The sequence below is a fragment of the Struthio camelus genome, chromosome 1, assembly GCF_040807025.1.
Source record: "Struthio camelus isolate bStrCam1 chromosome 1, bStrCam1.hap1, whole genome shotgun sequence".
NCBI classification, from domain to species: Eukaryota; Metazoa; Chordata; class Aves; order Struthioniformes; family Struthionidae; genus Struthio; species Struthio camelus.
The window spans coordinates 2,325,965-2,345,394 of record NC_090942.1 but is presented as its reverse complement, the minus strand read 5'-3'; the positions used below and the strand labels follow the sequence as shown (position 1 = coordinate 2,345,394).

Here is a 19,430-nt window from a genome sequence, read left to right as displayed (position 1 = left end):
TCCCGCATTGAGAGAAGATGGTTGCAAAGACTGCCATCTTTTTGTGTGATCTTGGTCAACTTCCTTCATCCCTTGGGGTATTTATCACTGGAGATTTTTTCCTTTCCTCTCTTCTTTGCCCCTCTGTACTGTAAGATCTGACTTTTCAATGAAGACAGGAAAGCTGATAATTTCAAGTTAGCAGGACATGAAGTGCACCCCTCCCATGGCTAATTGTCTGGGGAGCAGGATGCCAAGGTTTCTGAAGGAGCCGGTTGCTTTCAAACCCCATTTGTGGGCCACATTTAATAAGTGTCTTTGCATGCAAGGCATGCTGGGCACCTTTTGAAATGTAACAAAAAGACTTGTAAGTGAGACAAGCTAATACTGTTTATGAGAAGGAACATGCTGCCCCCAGATCCTATGGTAATAAAGAGTGTCTTGCTGATGCCAACACAATGCAATGGGGGGATACTAGAGATTAATGCTAATCACCAGTCCTTAGACGGCGTCCATTAAGTAATGAAGAACTTTTCAAATAAAAGAGGACTAGAAATAAAAATATCCTTCTCAATTGTGCTAGTGGGACCGGCTGAGTTTCAGGCTTGAGCAAGAGAATACATAAATTAACACGAAAGAACTGAGAACAAAAGAAAAGCTGTAGTTGGGGGACTACCTGAAAGACCAAGTGCTTTCCATAAGCCACCTCAGGGACAGTTCTGTTTTAACTCCTATCAGCATTTAAGTTTGCATGTATTTGGGGTGCCGTGTTCTACCCTAGAGATGATGTTTCCTTATGTGTGTATATGGATTTAATCCCTATGTGTCTCTGTGTGTATTATATATGTAGTTATATATACATATATATTTAAAAATATATAGGTACAGGCTATACAAACGTACACACAAACACATTGTCTGTAAAATACTTCAATTTTCTGCTGGATGGGATTGTGTTGTTGCTTTGGAAAGAGGGAAAAGAGCTAAAGATGGAGGACTTGGCAGGATTTTCTTCTTCAATCTGTTACGTCCTGCAGATTTATTTCGGCCAAATAATCCAAACTCTCGTGACCGCTGAGTATCCTTAGCCAAGTGAGAGGCACATGCAAAAGCATGGAAAAATCAGCTGACATGTAACTGCATCTGACAGATCAGGACTGCACCAGTAAAGATAATGCCTGTCAAAATTGCTCTTGCTTTCAAGAGCAGTACTTGGGACCGTTCAGAGCCAGTTTTGCACAGAAGTCAGACTGAGTCAGGACCTCATTAGATCAGTCCTCCTGGGCCAGAATCCCTGTCCTAGTGACCCATGGAGGACTTGGGAGGTATAAAGGTGTCTATGTAGGCTTGACTTTCAACCTGATTTTTCCTTGTGCAAAGGAAGAGTGTCAAGCACTGGGAAATTCTGTACCCTGCTTTTGGGACCTGCCACACAGAATATGTCTGCACTGGTGTTTAAGTCTTAGGGAACGAATAATTAGAGAAGGAAAAATGCAGGTGGTGCAGCAAGGTCCACATTGCACTGATAGGTCGAGTTGAATGTCTGTATTGTGTCCTCAGAGACATCATATTACTTTAAGAGCTTGACTTGAGCGATCTACTCCGTGATGCAAAAGCACAGAGGAGGGTATAGGTGTTCAAGATTGCTCAGTAGCCTACAGTGCCTTTGAAGTGTCATTGGAGGAATCCACAAAGCATTGGTGGCTAATGTTAGCAGACTGAGGGTGGGATCCCTCTCATCTGGCTGGACATGTCTGTGACAGAGAGATTTCCTCCCCAAGCCACCATTGTCCTCAAATTGATAGTTGAGGAAGAAAAATAGGCTCTTTTAGAAGATAATTCATCTGACCTATTTCTTGTGTCTGCTCTGGAACGAGACAAATTACACCCTTGACTTGCATCCCCTGCTTTCAGGAGGAACCCAGACAGCTAGCTCAGGTGGCAGCATCCACATCACAGATAGCAAAGAAGGGATTCATCTGATGTGAGTACCCTGTCTACATCTGCCCCTGAGACGCTCAGCTCAGGCTCCCTCTTTAGTCCATAGGAAGTGCCATTGGGTCACCTACTCAGGTGCCTAAAATTGCACAGGGGGCTGACAAATACTACACAGGATCTATGGATCTGGACCAGCAACATGAGGCTGTGGGACACCTTAGGGCATTACAAGCAGCTCTAGACGCCAGTGTTCAGAGACCAGAAGGACCTCTCCAGGGCAAATGATATGTAGGGCATGATTCATCTTGTCCTTTAGTAGATGCCCACATGTTGTCAGAGAAACTGGACCCTGAAAGCCTGTGGACCTCAATCTCTCCATAGAGCTGAGGACAATTAGCTCTGATAGAGACATGTCCATACAAGTTTAAAGCTAGGTGACATGAATCCCATCCAGGCTAACTGGAAACATTGGGTCGGATCCTGTTCTCAGCTAATCCCTTTGTAAACTCTTCCCACCCTCTCTGAGTCCATCCTCCCTCTGCAGGCTATGTGCCTTTGTATCTGGGTGCATGAGGAGTGGGCCCAAAGGCGCTCATGACCTTCCAGTGCTTTTAATGCAGCTAAGCCCTCTCTACTTGCCCTGCACAGGAACTATTGCAGTTGCATGTTAGTAAGAGCTATAAGAGCGAGCCATGACCTGTACATCTTTCTATGCACAGCCCCTGTTGCACATATCCTGACTCTCTTGCTTGCCTACAGTCCTTCAAGTCCTCCCCAGTTGGATCCTGCCACGTACAACCAGGTTTTGGCACACACATGCAGGCAGCAGCTGCTCCACAGCTTCTCCCCCATGGCCAGACACCACACAGTGTGTCAGCCTGGTCTGCGAGCCATTCAGTCCACGTCTGGCCCATAGTGTCATAGAAGCGAGTGGGGCTGTGGCAATACCTGGCTTAAGGGATCCCTGCCAGCTCTGTGCTCTGTGCCCTGCCATGTGCTTGATGTAGCAGGTGATTTTGCTCCTCATGCATTGGAAAAGCAGGCGTGAGCCTTTCTACTATAGATCTGCAAGACAGCAAAAAGATTGAGCGCTTTCACTCTAATTCTGAAGGGAGTATACTGGTGACACTGATTGTGGTTGCGCTCCCCAACCCACATACGCACAGAATACGGGCAGCCCAGAGGATGGGTGAACCATGGTGGATGAACTCACTATGGGTTCATTGCAGTGCACCCATTTTTTCAGACCGTTATGGCTGTCAGTAAGAGCTTTTGTCTACAGAAAAGAGAGCCAACATCCAAAACATAAACATTTTGTGTGCGATTCAGCTCCCTAAATGTAGACTTTTGCCAGCTGCAGAAGTGCACAGGTCTCCTGTCGGTCATATCTGCCAGCCCTGTGCAATGCACTAGGAATATATATTTAGACAACTGCATTAAGCCCTAGATGTCTGGGGTGGGGAGGGGGTGTTTGAATGCAGTTTTTAGGCTCTGTTGTTTGTCTTGACTAGATCTGCATTGCTTATGAAGAGAACACAGGCACCAGGTCACATGTAGCCTTGCACAAGCAGATACTCCATTTGAGATACCTAAACATGTAAGCTGAATCCCATCCAGTGTTTCACCACTGACTGGGTGATTATAGGAAATACTGCCACAGAGCCTTCTTCTAAAAGGGGTGTAGGTATAAACGCCCCTTACCAGAGCATGAAGAAAATGGGCTAGATGCAGCTTCAAACCGTAGCAGCAACATTATTCTTCTTTTCCTCACTCCCCAGGCTTTACAATGAAAAATATATCGAAAGAACCACAGAGGGGAGGAAGGAAGCGGAAGTACGAGATTCCCTCAAGTATGTTTAAACAGGCTGGAAGTTTTTAGATTAGCAGTTAAAGCACTGCATGTGCAGAGAGCCGTGTATGAGATAATGAATCGCTTTTACTTGGACAGTGATTAAAGAGAGACTGTGAGATGCTGCCTTCTGCACCCACACTGCTACTCATCTTTTCCCTAAATTAAAAGAGAAAGTCCCTGGGTCTGAACTGCAGCAGTGAGGCCATCCTCATTTCTTATGTGGAAGGGTGCCACCCCAGCGTGCAAGTTCTTCTCCTCCTGCTGAGACTCAATTTCTTAAATTAGTGCCAGAACAGAGGGAGAGCTGGAAAGAGAAAACTGACTTCTGCCCACACAGCATTCATCCTTTCTGCAGGGATGGACAGTGGGAAACTCCTCGTGGTTTCCCAGAGGAAAGGCAGCAAAGGCAGCGTCTCTGATGCAGAGCATCTGATCTGCTGGGGCAGCATCTGAGGCCTGGAGGGCTCCAAGTATCTTCTCCTTCTCATGCCCAGGCTAGGCTTTCGGTGGAAAGTGCCAACCTGTGGTGTGAGGCATCTCTAGAGGATGCCCAGCCGCTGCTAACTGAGCTCTCCTTCATCTCTCTAGGGTCCACGAGGTAAAAGAGGGAGACCCCAGCTCTGCCTCAGGGGCCCCCCGGGCACGAACGGGCAAAAAGGAGAAAAGGTCAGTATGGAGATTGGCTCACTTCAGTGTAAGCATAGCAGGAGAAGTAAGGCTGGACTAGGTAAGGGCTCAGGACAGCCTGACTGAGGCTCACATGCACACACATGTGCTCCTGTCAGCTCTCCAGCCCGGCTAGCCTCACATCCCGGTGTGATGCCAGGCTGCCGTTCCTCTTGTCTTGAGATCGTTCTGTTCCAACGTGTCGTGTTGGCCTGATCAGAGCGTCCCAGAGCAGATATAGCTGGCCTGCGGGGTCACACCTCAGAGGATTGCCCTGAGTATTGGGTCAGCCCATGAACGCTGCGAAACAGGAGCTGTCTGGTGCGGGCTGCTGCTCAGCCAGCAGTCGGCTCTTCTGCCAGCGCAAGAGATCGAGCTTTCTGCAACTGGACTCACTGGGCAGCTTGCTGGTGACTTCAGTACACTCCGAATGTGCTTTTGGGGCCAGTGACTGCTAAGTCATATGCATTCCCCCTGCGGTGGTGCAGAGCTCTGCATTAGGTCTGGATGAATCCTGGCTGTTCTAGGTTGGATTTCTTGGCTCTCCAAATTTTGCAGCAACAAAAACACGGAGAGCATTTTACCGCAAGTGCCGGGCATCTGCACTGCCTGCACCTCTATCAGAGGATCTCTCCAACTGGGACAACTGCTGTGTCCCTGTTGGCCTATCAGTTGTTTCATATGACTTCTTCAGGAAAACATGTTATGTTGGACTAGCACACGGTGTTGTTCCTCTCTCTGAGGTGAGGTATAGGCAGATCAAACAGCAGCACTGCCCACTGAGGTGGTCTTTATCATCTCTGAGGACTGCAGAGAACTTAACTACCTGGAGAGATAGGATTCCTTTTGGCTTCTTGTGCTGAGTGTAAAACTCACATGTGCATTTCCCTCCAGATAGGCCTGGAGCTCACACATTCATCCAAGCTAGCCTGACACCTTCTTTGCTGCCTTGGCACAGCTGGTTGACAGATTTCTGATCCGAGACTGTGAGTCCTCATCAGCTGTGCTTGCCATGTGAGATGACAGATGGGGAGTCTGGTCTTCAGTACAAAGAGGGGATGCCCAGCCTTTTAACGCACCCCAGAGAGTGCAAACAAGAACTTAATCTTGCTATCCACGCCTGCAGTAACCTGGGCTTTGGTGGTTCCCCTGCAGGCAGAATAACTCATGTTTTGGATAAATCCCTACATGCTGCAGGTCTCACTGACACTGACTCACAGGCTTTTTGCATCAGTTGGTGGCACTGCATTAGCTCCGTGTGTCGTTGGAGGGTAATGTGATTTCTCCCAGTGCTCTACCCCCTGTAACTGGGCACAGATTGAGAAAAATAGCCATCACAGCTTTAATTTAGAATGTTCTTCCTGTGCTCCTTTTCCTTTTATTTTTTAAGGTACTCTTAATCAACAAATTCAGTTTTCACCAGGTCGGAGTGGAAAATTTTTCAAGATATTTTCTTCTAAGATGCAGAAAGGCCTGTTGGCAAACCTCGGCGTCTCCCTGTGTTGTGTGGTCCCAGAGCTGATATTGCAGTAGCCTCCTGGTTGCAGTCTTCCGCATGGTCTGGTTGGAGTTTCCAGAGCTTCTCTCCGGAGGCCAGATCCTTTCCTCTACTCTTCCCCCTGGATCTTTGTGGTCACTTACATATTGCAAAGAAACCTGACTCTAACTGCAGCTGGTAACATCCTGACAGTATGGGTAGGGCAGAGCCTTGCTGCTTTCTGCATATCCAATTTACAGTAATCACACAGCTCTTCAAACTGAGCAGGAAAGCATAAACTAGTCCACAAAATCTGACAGCCTGTACCAGCCCTTTGGTATACACTTTTGTTCTTATCTCGCTGCACTTGGATGAGTCCATTCCTTCCTGTTCAGTGAGCTATTTACAGATATGCCTTAAATTTATGGGAAAACATGTAATCATTTTCCCCATCTCCCTTTCTAGAGCATCTTTTTCTCTCTAAGGTGCACTTATTCTTGGAGCATTTAATGGTCCATCTACTGAACTTTTGTAATGACTTAAGTGTTTTTAACAGGGTGAAAATGGTCCAGCTGGCCAGAAGGGAGAAAAGGGAGATCCTGGTCTTTCTGTGAGTACTTTAGCCAAGATCACATCCTATTACACAGGCCTGAATAGAGAAAATAGGACAAACTGTGCCTAAGAGGTGTAAGGGAGGAGGGAAACGCTGAGAAACAAATTAATGCAGTTAGTATCCAGGAAATGAGAGTGTTGGCCATTACCCGGACATGTCAGACACAAGCTGGGGAGGGAGCAGTATGAAGCAGTATGAGGTCAGGCCCAAAGACCCAGAGTTCAGGGCACATTTCTCCTCTCCCATCCTCCCCATCAACTTTCTAAGTCACCAGTGGCCGATAGGATCGGTGCCAATGCCATAGGATTGAGCAAAGAGAAAGAAAGAGCAGAGGAGAGAAATACGCCCTATTTACATAGCCAACAAGACTGGTTAGGGACCTGGCGTTACTGAAGAAGCTTCCACCTTGCCTGCTGTGGGTTTATAAACCCTCAAGGAGTGGTTGATCCACGTTGGTCAGGGTGAAGACGTGGATGCAGCTCCCATAACATTAGGGTCTCTGTCCTGTTGCCTGCGCAAAGGTGTTTAGTGCTCTTTGACTGAGAGGTCACAGGACTTTCAACCTCCCTGTGCCTGGAGGCCAGGCAGAATGAGCATTGGCATTGCAGGCAGTGCTAGGCAGCTTACACACAGCTGTCCCTATGTGGGCATTTAAGTGAGACCAGTAAGTGCCTCCAGTTGAGCAAGTTGTCTTGGCTCCCTTTACAACCAGAGCTCTAATCGAAGCTGAGTAAAAGTTGGCATCTCCATTAGGATGAGGTGAATTGCTCCCTAAACAACACCAATTATAAAAGGAGCTCAGGGTATGCAGACACACTTGTCTAGGCAGATGAATCCAACCCCAAAAAACAAGCAGATCAGCTGGGGCTATCGCCCCAGAATAGCTCTTCCCATGTAGAATTTTTCATCCCTACAGGGGGTACAACTACATGAAATGTAGCAAGACGCCAACCATTGCACATGGAAGAAGCTCAGCTGACCCTTGGCTGGCAAAAGGGTGAATGATAGATGTCTCACTGTGGGGGGGACACTGATAGCTGGTAAAGAGACAGAGGAGAAGAACAAAATGAGATGCAGCTAGCATCTAGCGCTGCAGCCCATCTCCATGGATGAGACATGCCATCTGATTTGATGAGCCCCTTGGCACAGACACAGGGGTGTTGATGACGCTTCTCAGAGTTGAGGGACACTTAAGAGATCATGGCTCAAGGGATAGTGCCAAGAGGGTGGGACACTCACTGGAGAGTCACCCTGGGCTTGAGGAATGCCATGATCTCCACGTTGCACTGGACATCCTGACTCTCAGGGGCAAGAAAGAAGCAGTCACTAGCACATAGGCGTTGCAAGACAGCCATGAGCCAAGGAAATTGCAAAGGGAATTGTTTCTGCTGGCTGGCTGATGGGCCCCAAATCTTGAGGTTGTTACATCAGCTGTATGTCTCTGATCTTGGCCAAATCAAAGCTGAGGGGTTTTTTTCACTTTCTGACACACCTCAGATGGAGTAAACAGAGTGTGGAAGAGGCACAGAACAGAGGGAGATGGGGATGCCTGGGCGGAAAATCACTGCTAACCCGCTGCTTTCCCCCTCGCGGCACAGGAGGAAGAGGTGAAGGAGGTGGTCAGAAGTGAAATGAGTAGCAGATGTGGTAAGTTGGCTGGCAAGCTCCCCGGCTGCTGCACGGAGCACCACTCTGACACCTGCCAGGGACTAAATTGGAGCAATTTGAGTGCCAGCACAAGCTCGCTTGGCAGAGCAAATATCACCCCATTAGCAGCAAATGGAGACACGTCGCCTCTCCACACTCCGAGACAAGTGCGGGCTTCTGGGCCACGAGGTCTCTGCTGTAGTCCTGACCTCATCCTCAAACTCTAATTCTTTCTCCTATAAACTCTCTGTCTTCCCATTTCTGTGCCAGTGGTTTTGTCAGCAAAGCTTTCCTCTCTGGTCATCTCGATTTCTTTGTGATTGGCAAATGGTGCTGGGCCAGGAGGGCAAGTTTGGAGCTGCATTTTTCCTAATAAGGACACCAAGCAACCTTTTAATTCCTGTCTGCTTTCTGGCACTTGTTGACACAAAGACCTCTCCACTCTGGCAGTGAATAATTGCTGGTCAGGGCCATAACAACAACAACAACAAAATTGAGAGGAAAACACATTTGGGGATGTTTTTACCCCAGAAGCCCAACATCACAAGAATGTCCAGGTTTTGAGGTCTTGCTTTCCTTGCCCTGGGGTGGTCCAGCTTGCTGAGGGCAGGTGGAGAGCTACCCCACTCCTGCCCCACACCCTAGGGCCTGCTGACTGGGGAGCTGTCTGTGGCCAAACAGGGTTCAGATCCACAGTCTTCCACTTTCCAAGATGCTTTAGCCATTAATCTGGAGACACAGCTGATTCTGGATAGAGATGCTAGGAGACGTCTGGATGCTTTTAAGGGAAAAAATGGAAAATGCTACTTATAAAAGTAATGATTTGGTTGAAAATCCAGTTTTCATAGGGAAAAAAAAGTAACAAACAAACTTTGGCCTCAGCTGTATGCGTTGCCTCTCCACAAGGCTGTTGTGCTGTGGTTTTGCCTTGTAACTGCCCACATCATGGCACTGTCATGACAGCCTATCTGTCTTACGTTTGCAGATTGTGCAGGTGAATTTGGAAGGACGCTCACGGGAAGTGCTAAGGCTGCTAATTTCTATGAACTCTCAGAAATGCATGCAAATTTGTGCAGACAAGTAAAGGCTGTTCTCCTTACCCTAAACGGTCTGAAATCCTGAGTGAAAAGCTGCTATTGAGAATAAGTGCTTTTTCTGTGATTCAACATCGGCTCTCACTCTGGATCACCGACTGCTTTTGGACCCCGGCTCTAGGGAGGCTATTTCTTGAGGGGAATCTGAAAAAATTGGGCTGAGAGGAAGGCCAAGAAGTCTCCTGCTTTCACCCTCTACTGAAAGACAGGACCAACGCTTTTTCTCACAAACGTTTGTGATACCTGTCCATTAAAACTACGGCCACAGGAACAGCATTCCCTGCCCATGAAAGGGATCCTTTTGCTCCACCATCCCAAACCGTAGAGACCTATAAGCTCCACAGTCCAACACTGCCAGTGAAATGCCTACAGTGTAGATGGCTATATATCACTGGGCGTTAAAGCTCCCATTATGGAGATCTAATCCATAGTGTCCATGGAGTTCAGAGGGTGAGTCCACTGACACCAAGTGTCCCTCTCCGCAGCTTGTTTTTGAGCCTGGATCCTGCCACCCCTCTGCCTTCTCTCCTCTAGACCAAGCAAGCACAACTCTGGGGCCTTTCCAAATCACCTGGCTTTTTTTCTTGTCGTTCTCTAACCCTCATTATCAGCTTCTCCAAGTGACCCTCTTCCCCCTTACGTGCAGCGTCAAGGTGGTATACCCGCTCCAGCTTAGGCACCAGCGGCACGGAGTAGGGCAGCATCTCTAACCTGTGACGTTCCATCCATCATCATAGGATGTCACTGGGCATTGTGACACAAGGACCTTACTGACTCACATAGCACACAGACCCTCTTCTGTGCAGCCACTGCACTGTTACTCGTTTCCCACTTTGAAGCTCTATTTAATATTAATGTTATAAACAGGAATAGCCAAAGCAGGAACTTCACAGCAGCAATTTGCCTCTAAAATTCAGTGAACTCATTTTCTCCAGGAACAGATTTGCTTTAATTTTTGCTTCATAACTGTTACTTTTATTTTTTTAGCCTTTCTAACATAGCATTGTTTCGCAGTATACGAAAGCAGAGCATTTCACAAAGCAAGGACTTTATAAACAGAGAAACAGGTCAAGAAGCATGGAGCTGAGATTTTTGGCAGAATCCTTGCCCTGGATGTAAGGAGCCAGTAGAACTGGTCCTTTCCAGGCTCTGCTTTGCCCCTCCTCTGTGTTTAGAAAGACAATCTGTGAGGGTACAGGTCGTGTCTCACCTGGTGTCTTTCCAGAGTCCCATACTGTGGGATCCCACCCTTGCTCAAGCCTCCACTCGCTTCTGTAACAGAAATAAGTCAGAGCAAATGAGTTCTGCCTGACACACCAGCCTTTGTGCTCCTACAAACAACGGGCCTCGCTGAAGCGTTTTGCACTCGTGACTCAAGCGTTATTTAAGGAGTCTGCCTGTTGTCAGACTGGCCAGTCGTCCAGCCGAGAGCGCATGGTCCTTTCTCCAGCACTCATGTCTTGAGGGCTGTTTGGATAAAAAGGTAAATTAGCATAGCCCAGTTCTGCTGGGCTACTTTTCCCTTAGCTCATGGCTTTTTTGTAAACAGCTTTTATCTGAGAAGACTGGCGGTGCTTAGCACTTCAGGGAGTCCACACCATGGAGATGCTACAGGTCCAGCAGAGTTTAGTTCTTATTATAGCTCTATCCCAAGGATTACTTGGAAGATGTCATGCGTTCTCAAGGAGGTCCACCACATGGGTTGGGAACCACTTCCTCAAAATCAGCTTTTTTCTTGAGTAAGTTTAATGTGCTGTCCCCACCTTCCTTGAGAAGACAGCAGGCAGTATGATCTGTCTCTGATTGCTTGCTCATCTCTAGAACATATATGGTTTGGAAATAGATTTCCTACCTTGACCACATACCCTGCTGGTCTGTAGGTTTGGGCCAACAAAATGTCATGTTGTGACTTTCCTTCCATGCTATGTTGTGCAGTGACACTAATTTTGTTTTGCTACAATTATTTTTCAAAGCATGGCGGCCTAGCCATCAAACTTGGCTCTGATGCCAGACTTCATCACTGATCTAATGATTAAATCCACAGGCCTAGGGGCAGTGAAAATCAACAGGAAACTCCAGGAGTATGTTCAGTCTCGGGAACACACGAGGAGGGATGGTAAAAGCTGGAAAGAACTGCTTAAAAAAGCTCAGAACATGACAACATCAGCAACATCGGAGGAGTCCTTCATTGAACCAGCTTCATTTATTACAGGTAAATGCCGCTGCACAGCTGCATGCTTTCTACATTTACTACTGTGGCAGCTAGTGTCCCACCTCTTCCAGAGCCTGTCATGAACCACATGTTAAATCCTTTTCCATGGAACTGGGTAGAAATGAGGCAGCAATAGGATTTCTGAGGAGGACTCTCACGCTGCAGTCCCCCATGCAGGAAAGGGCTGGTCAGCAGATCAGAGACAAGGTGAGCTGATGGCCCTAGAAGAGGTGATGGATGAGGGAGAAGCCAGATTTGTGTGTCCCCAGGCTTGGGAGGGCTGAACTCGGGGCAAACACCAGTCATGGGAGGCCCAAGCTCAGCATGTGAGAATGGACACGTATTGAAAGGTTGGAAGGAGGCTGCTGTTTTTAGGTTGATTTTGTCCTCCTATTTGTACCAAGGCCTTTGCTTCCACAGTAACTTCTAGTAAGACTTCCTACCAGCCAGAACTTACATCTCTCAGACTAAACACTTGAGCTATTATAGACTATTTCTGTCCAGAGCCTCATGAACCCTTTAATGGGTAAAGATCATGATTACAGCTAATGGGAAAACAACCAGAGAGAGGGGGAGAGAGAACTAGAAAGGCCAAGGTCTTGCACTGCAAATGCATATAAGACAGGCCTACATGTGTAGGGACATCAATGGATTTGCTGAGTCTCCCCACACAGCGGCTACATCTACACAGGGAAACTGGTCAGGGCCAAACCGTGGTCCAAGCACTGCCCGTGATCAGCCACACTTTTAATTATTATCAAATTTCCCAGTACGATTTTGCGGTATGTGGTAATTCCCCAGGAGGCTCCAGGACATCCTGCTGTTTCCAGCAGTCTTCGGCATTACTGGCTTGAGGGGCTTCCGGGTAGCTCTGCCCTCAATTTTAGCAGCTCCCTGGAGATCACTTGCACCCAACCAGACCCATATGAGCTGCCCTCCTCCAGGTCCATCACATCTTCTAGACTAGACCACAGCCACCCACAGTCCGCTGCTTCTCTCTAAAGCAGGACCCTCTGACCCCCTCCTCAGGGCTCAGCTCTGGTTCTCTACTTGTCTCGACTTACGGGAGATAGAGAGTGAAATTATGATGCAAAAGGGCTGGCAGGGAGGCATGGGAAACTATGGGCTTGCTTTTGGAGGGCTCTCTACACTCAGTACTCAGACTCCAAACACACTGCAGGAAAGGGCAGGACTCAAAGGCAAAAAGAGGAAAATTCAGACTGATTTCTTGCTACTTAGCAGATTGCAGCTGGGCCTAAGTAAGAATTTCTTTGGGGTTTCTGCAGTCTCCACAATCCCTTCCAACTGCCTTGGAACAGCAAGCTGGGAGAGGCACAGTGGAAATCAACATGGCTACGCTCAGATTTCATCACCGGGAGGAAGAGGGTTGGGTAGGGTGGATGGGACTGCCGTTGGCATGGGCTGGAGGATGGTGTCAGTGCTTCAGCTCAGAGAAATAGATACTCCCAGGGCAAGAGTCATCTCAGAGGAAGGGAGCCATCTAAAATACAGTGGGCTGTGCTCCTTCAGCAGCTCTGTGAGCGGTGGGGTCCACCAGCAGCTCAGAGGCAAGGCTTTCTGCAGGCTGCCATGCAGGCGAGGGGCAGCAGCCAAGTGGCCAACCAGCACAAAAGCTGGCTAATGAGCCCGCTGGTGCCAATCAGCATGCAGGCTGGCCCGTCAGTCTTGCTACTCTAGAAGCTACTTTAGAAAGAAATCACCTTGCACTTTCTTGCCAAGTGACATGCCCCAGTGTTGTGTACTTTCCCACCCCGGAATGGATGGCAGCTTATACAAGCTGTTGACCTACGGTTTATAATACGTTGACCTTTATTTTCCGTGATGGCCCTTTTCCTGAGCTTTGGGAAGAGTTTAAAGTCAGATCCGTTGCTAATGACCTCCATCTTTTTCCCCTGTCAACTTCTAAGGGCCAAATTCCAACCCCAAATCCATCTAAGCCTGGAATCTGACCCCAAACATCGCCACCTTCCTCCTCCCCAAGGAACTGCCTGCTGTCAGCTAATGTCTTTGTTGTACTTCGAAGATATCATCCGTCTGGGTTTAAATTCACTTTATATTAAGGTAGCATTGGGGATCTGGGCGATTTCAGATCGATGGAGTGTACCACATGTTATTGAATCACAGCGGCAGCCGTCGCCAGCTGAGAAGCCCATTAAAGCTGGATCGGAGGCAGAAGGGCTCATAAATCGCTCCGCTAAGTGATGAGTGTGGATAGATGTTCTAAATGTTAACAGGATTCTGCAATCGGAGGGTTATTACTACCAGATTACAATCGCTTCTGGCTTTTCAAACCTCACAAATTTGCAAAACTCCAGCCTGACATTTATCTCCAGCAAACAACCACAAATACTTCCCTTTTCTCTGACTAACATCCAACCTTCTTTGACTAAGTTGTTTAACACCATTAAGAATTTTATTGCTGCTGATTTCCCCCCCTCACCAATTGCTCTGTGACATTTATTAAGAACTTGTTAGGCCGCGGAAAGCCATGTAAGGCTCCAGCAATCAATATTTAAATGGTGGCTAATTTATTTGCGTGCCCTCATTACTTGTGATTTTCATTTGCTTCCTCAGCAGCTTCCAGTGATAAGCAGATAATGGATCCCTCTCAGCACAAGCGCCACGAAGCCCACAGTCAATTACCAGGTGAAATGCACTGAATTAAATGACATTTAGGGAAGTCACTTCCCAGGTAGGAAGTGCTTTTTTGCATTGAGATTGAGGGGACACAGCACTGAAAGAGTCACATGTGCCAACAAGTAGAGTCTCAGATCTCAGTTTTGTACTCAGCTTAACATAGCTGCATTTGCCGGGAGGGACTCAGCTGGGACTGAGCTGGTGGAGAATGTCCTGATTCTATCTTGGCCAGTGGCAAAACGCACAGCAATAGTGCCCCTGTCGAATGCTCCTGTGTGCAATAAATGCTGCAAAGACCCTCCAGGAGCCAGAGGGTTAAACAGACCCTTCAAAGGTCTGAGACCACAGTGAAGGGTGCCCCAGGAGCACTCGGTGGTGTGGAGCCATGAACAGCCTCTAACTTGTCCCACCTGTGGCTCCTGCCAGGCTGGATGCTGCCACCTTCATTCTGCCAGTCCTATTGCATCAGGGCACAGAGCTGAATGTGGGTAACTGGGAGCTCCAGTGGCCTGACGTATGGAGCCTACTGGCCAGGGGGCCGGGAGAAACCTGGGGTGGCAGAGTGCGGCCCTTGCCCTCCAGGTGCAGCACACGAGTGGTGGGGGGATCTGTGTCCTTGCAGCCACCTGCCTCCAGCCAATGGATGAGGGCTCCTGCCGGCGGTATGCACTGCTCTGGTATTACCACCCAGAGGCAGACGCCTGCCGGCCATTCGTGTTCGGGGGGTGCCGAGGGAACAACAACCGGTTCGAAACCAAATGGAAATGCGAGCAGCGGTGTAAAATGGCAGCAGGTAAGGGAGCCCTCTCTTTGGTACGGGACCAACCTTCCTCTTCCTCCAGCCTTTCCATATTCCTCCATACAGAGGTACCCACACTCCTCGGCTTACAGGGCAGCCTGGGGAGCAGGGAGGTATCACACACATGGGGCTGCGTATCCCCTGCCCACCATAGTGAGGAAGACAAGAAGTGGAAGCAAAAAAAAAACAAAAAAAATCCATGATTTGTCCACCTCCATTTCCTTATGATGTCCCACCAGCACTAGTCGGGGAGGGCTCAGAGAGACTCTGGTCCCTAGCAGGAGAAGGGTACCTTAGACTCATAAGGCAGGACAATACAAGGCTGCAACTGATTTGGAGGAGCAGGGAGAGAAAGATAGAAAGGCCGGATGCAAAAGGAAGAGGGAAGAGAAGCTATTCCCCAGCCCTTGGAGAAAAGGGGGATTTCCAAGATAGTAATGCATCCTTGACTGGAAGCAGAAAGGACCATAAGGAGGCACGAGAAAAGATGTAAGAAAGGTCTGCCTTGCTCAAGGTAAACAGCCAGCAAGGGGAGTGCAATGAACGTCGGCACCATGCCAGGGCAAACAACGGTGCTTCGGGCTGATTTGCCCGGAGACCTCTCCAGGATAGGCTGCACGGCTGTTACGGCTGCTTCCCCAATCCTCTAACCTTCTGTGGATTCCCCTGTCCATTTCTCCAAGGGAGACCGTGCCCCCACTCATTGCAGGGGTGCCTGTAGTTTGTAAGGTCTCGTTATCTTGCACCCAGCACGCCTCATACACTGGCCCCTCTCACCTCCCTCTGGGAGCTCCTGAACATCTCCTTTGGACCACATCTGGTGACGGGATACAGGTGGACCTGTGGGAGCAACAGATGAGGAGGGTCCAGGTGAGACCAGAGCTGCAAGTGCTGGGCCCTGCTGGTTTGCATGCCTTGGTCTCTGTCACCTCATGCCATATGCACCCAGGAGGTAGATCCCAAACCAGGCCACCAGCTACAGCTGGCAGGGAGGCAAAGGACGATGTACTGTGCTGGGAATGGGCAAGCCCTTGATAGGGCTTGGGAGAGGAGGGAGGTGAATATGCGATGCTTGGTGGTGGGCACACGGCACCCTTAAAGTCTTGTCCTGTCCGAGGTGAGGCCAGTAGATGAGGAAGTTTTCAGTTAGGGTCCAGGACTCCAGAGAAATTGTGGCTGGCCCTGGGGCTCCCAGCGTGACCTTACACAGAAACGCTTTGGAGGGCTGAGGTTTGCATGGATTTGGGGGCTGGTGCCCTCTGAACCCCGGACTGCTCTGTCCAAGTGCCTCTCTGGTCTCTGCAGCCACCAGGGACTCAGGGCAGAGTCCAAAGCTGGCAGAGCGGCACTGATCCAGACCAGCTAGTCAGCTGTCCACAGCACTCCCTGCATCTAGACTCATGCCTCATCCAAGGGGTCACTGGACAAAACTCATTCCTGGGAGCACATCCGGGCTCTCGTTCACTGTATCAGTCTGCACAGCTCATCTTCCTCTTCGGATGCTTGGCCACTTGCAGCAAGGGGAAATCAGTTCCTGCTACTGCCGGCCCTGACAGTAATGCAAGCATCACTGCTGCTGAGCAGTGTGTTAGCTGCCACTGATGCAAGCTTTCCTAGAAAGATGTTCCTCTGTCAGTCTTTTCTCTGCGTGGAGAAAACCCTCTGGGCCACAGGAGAAACGCATTAGTTCTCCAGAATAAATTTTAAAAATCCGAGTGGGGTTCATCTGCTCTGTCTTTGAAGGCATTTAAGAAAGAGAAGAAAATTAAAGATTGTGATATGGAGCTAAGTTTGGGTCCCTTTCAGGATTTTCAGGTGGCTCGTATTTGGCTGGTTGGTGTCTAACCTCACTCCTAAAATACATAAAATCAATACTATTGCACAGGATGGTATGCTCTGCTCAGACCTTTCTGATAAACCGTGGACTTTGCACAGCCCAGGTTCTTATTCTGCAAGGTTGAAGGTCATGCAAATATTCCCTTGCTCTTAGCCCCGTTTAGGGCGCACAGTGCCATCCTGGAGAGCAGAAGTGCTCTTTGGGGAGCAAAGGGTGTTTTGGTCCTTGACTGGCTGGGAATGAGGGTTTGTTTGCACCAGTGCAGCCACCCCTGGCTGGCTCCTCATTCTCTTCCTCTCATTCCCTCTGCAAGGGGTTTGCGTCACTTATTGGGGAAGCCTGTCCTTGTTTGTTGATGATAAGGGAAGGCAATGTAAACAAGCTGGCCAATTTAACCTGGTAAGATAAGTGCCTACATCTGGCATATCTCCAGCTGTTTATCTGCTCTCCCTTTGTGGGGAGAAACAGGCACTGCTGAGCGGGAGTTATCCAAAACCAGCTCAGCTGCACTCTGCCCTAGAAGTGCCCATTTCTCCTTGCTGGCCACAGCAGGTGCTCCGAGCTAGTCCAGGTTGAGACACCCGCCCTATGGATGTCTGAAGTGTTGTGAGATGACCTGGGGCACACAATCCCGCTGCGGCAGGGACCTCCCAACCCACTGCGGGTGCGTGAGGCTCAGGACAGTGCCAAAGTTGTAGCCAGTCTCCAAGGTTGCCTTTGTTTTCTCTCTTTCCTTGCTTTTGAGAACCAGTCAGAGGAGGGTGATCGGCTGCAATTGCAGGGTTTAGATCAAGGAGGATGGAGCTGCAAGAAACACCTCCAGGACATCTAAGAGATTGGACAAGCAAGACAAACCATTGAAGGCAAAGAGGTGACAGATGTTGGTTCTGTGAGTGATGACTGTAATTACGAAGAGGAAACAAACTGGTATGATAAGAGGGAAGAATCTGACTGCTCGGGAAAGCTGAAATTTTCAGGGATTCGTGACCACACTACTTACCCCGTAAAACTATTGTGTAAAACCAGACAACACCTACCCCTGAGTTTATTTTTGTAAAATAAAAGTGTGTTAATGCTGCCTTGTATAATTCTAGTTATCCGCTCACGTGGGACCAGTAACCCTTTGAGAAAGGCAGAGAGAAATAGGTTGGGAATTTCCATTGCCCCGTGTCGGACAGGGCAGGCAGGTGGATATTCCGTGGCAGACAACCTTTCCGCTCTGCCACGAATGCCCCGGGGCCTTTAGCAAGTTCCCTCTTCTCCTTCAGCTTCCCATTCACCAGGGAGGCAAAGAGGAAACGTCCCAACACACTATAGGTAAAAACAGGGGTTCAAAACTGGACCACGGCAAGGCACAGTTTCTCCCTGCAAAATGTCACCGCCAGATCTTTAACGTGCCCAGAGCTGTTGCCCAGAGAGGTATGGAAATCCAGCATGGGCAAGGGCTGCAGAAACTCTTGTAATTCATTACTTTGACAAAGGAACAGCAGAGGTGAAAGGCCCTATCTTCCCAACAAGCAAGGAAATTGCCATCATGTTGCGATCCGGTAGGAAATGAGGTGTTCAATGGCTAAAAATGACAACGTTCAAGTGAGATGCAGGTTGGTAACCCGTGTCATCACAGGGGCTGCCCCGTGCGTGAATTCCTTGTGTGTGTGAATCCCCAAGCTCTTATCAGTCCCTGCCACTGACCAGTCCGATACCCTCAGGCGAGTCCCTTGTAGCTTGTTTGGTGCTCATTTTCCTCGCAACCCTGCAATTAGAGGCCAGATCTGGAGGGTTTTCACGCCATACCCAGCTGTGAGATGTGCTTGTCACGCTTTGTAGCTTTGTGCCGAATGCTGCTAGGTCCTCCCCACTCTGATGAGAATATGTAAATGGGAGATTAAACCATCAGCAGCAGCGTTTCCACGTGTTCTGACAGTGACTTTAAAGTAGGACTGATTCAATACAGAGCATCCTTCATAACAACTCCCCTTCAAATGCCCCCAGGACTTCTATACATGGTTGTTCTTCTATCCTGCATAGACAAGATATGTGTTCATTAAAGAATTTGCACGGCATTATGCCTTCAAGGATTGCACTGGGATTTTTCTTTCTTCCTCCAAACAACTGTGATGGGAATTGAATGGTTAAATGGAGGGCTGTGGTGGGGTTGGACCGGGGGGAGGCTGCTAGGAAATTATCAGCAGGTTGCTTGGTTGCACAAGCAACCTGGCAGGATTGACTTCTGATTTTCCTGGTCAAGGAGTGTCGCTGCCCACTCTCAATGGCCCAGGAGGCTTCACTGTCACTTCAGTGGCATAAAACCAAGAGGTGGCAGGACCCAAGAAGGCCAAGACATGTTCCTCTCCTTGAAATTAACCCTTCTGTGGGGTCATGTCCTTAATGCATCCACCAGCCAAACCAGATGAACCCATGTCATCTCCTACTGGGGATCTGTGAGTAGGATGGCCAAACCCTGATGGGCTGGTGGCCAAACCATTGGCTATTAAAGCATCCCAACCCCCAATTAACAAGGGTTAAGGCAGGGCCAGCCTGAGGCAGCGGCAGCTGTGTAGGATGACGGATTGCTGGGAGACACTACTGCTGGTCCTGCCTTGGTATCCACGGGATTGCCTCCAGCTTATATTTGCAGGCTGCTATCCTCCATCTCTC

At 48.8% G+C, this 19,430-nt stretch overlaps 1 protein-coding gene across 1 annotated transcript in view; it reads left to right on the top strand.

Annotated features, from left to right (window-relative positions):
* LOC104146980 (collagen alpha-1(VII) chain-like) overlaps window positions 1-18,845 on the top strand; it is a 139,082-nt gene extending 120,237 nt beyond the window's left edge. The window contains exons 82-88 of the mRNA XM_068952583.1: window positions 4,358-4,435; window positions 6,469-6,522; window positions 8,124-8,172; window positions 11,311-11,478; window positions 14,074-14,145; window positions 14,759-14,929; window positions 17,518-18,845. Coding sequence (XP_068808684.1) covers window positions 4,358-4,435; window positions 6,469-6,522; window positions 8,124-8,172; window positions 11,311-11,478; window positions 14,074-14,145; window positions 14,759-14,929; window positions 17,518-17,537 — 612 coding nt within the window. The 3' untranslated portion in view covers window positions 17,538-18,845. The remainder of the gene's footprint in view (window positions 1-4,357; window positions 4,436-6,468; window positions 6,523-8,123; window positions 8,173-11,310; window positions 11,479-14,073; window positions 14,146-14,758; window positions 14,930-17,517) is intronic.
* The last annotated feature ends 585 nt before the right edge of the window (window positions 18,846-19,430 follow it).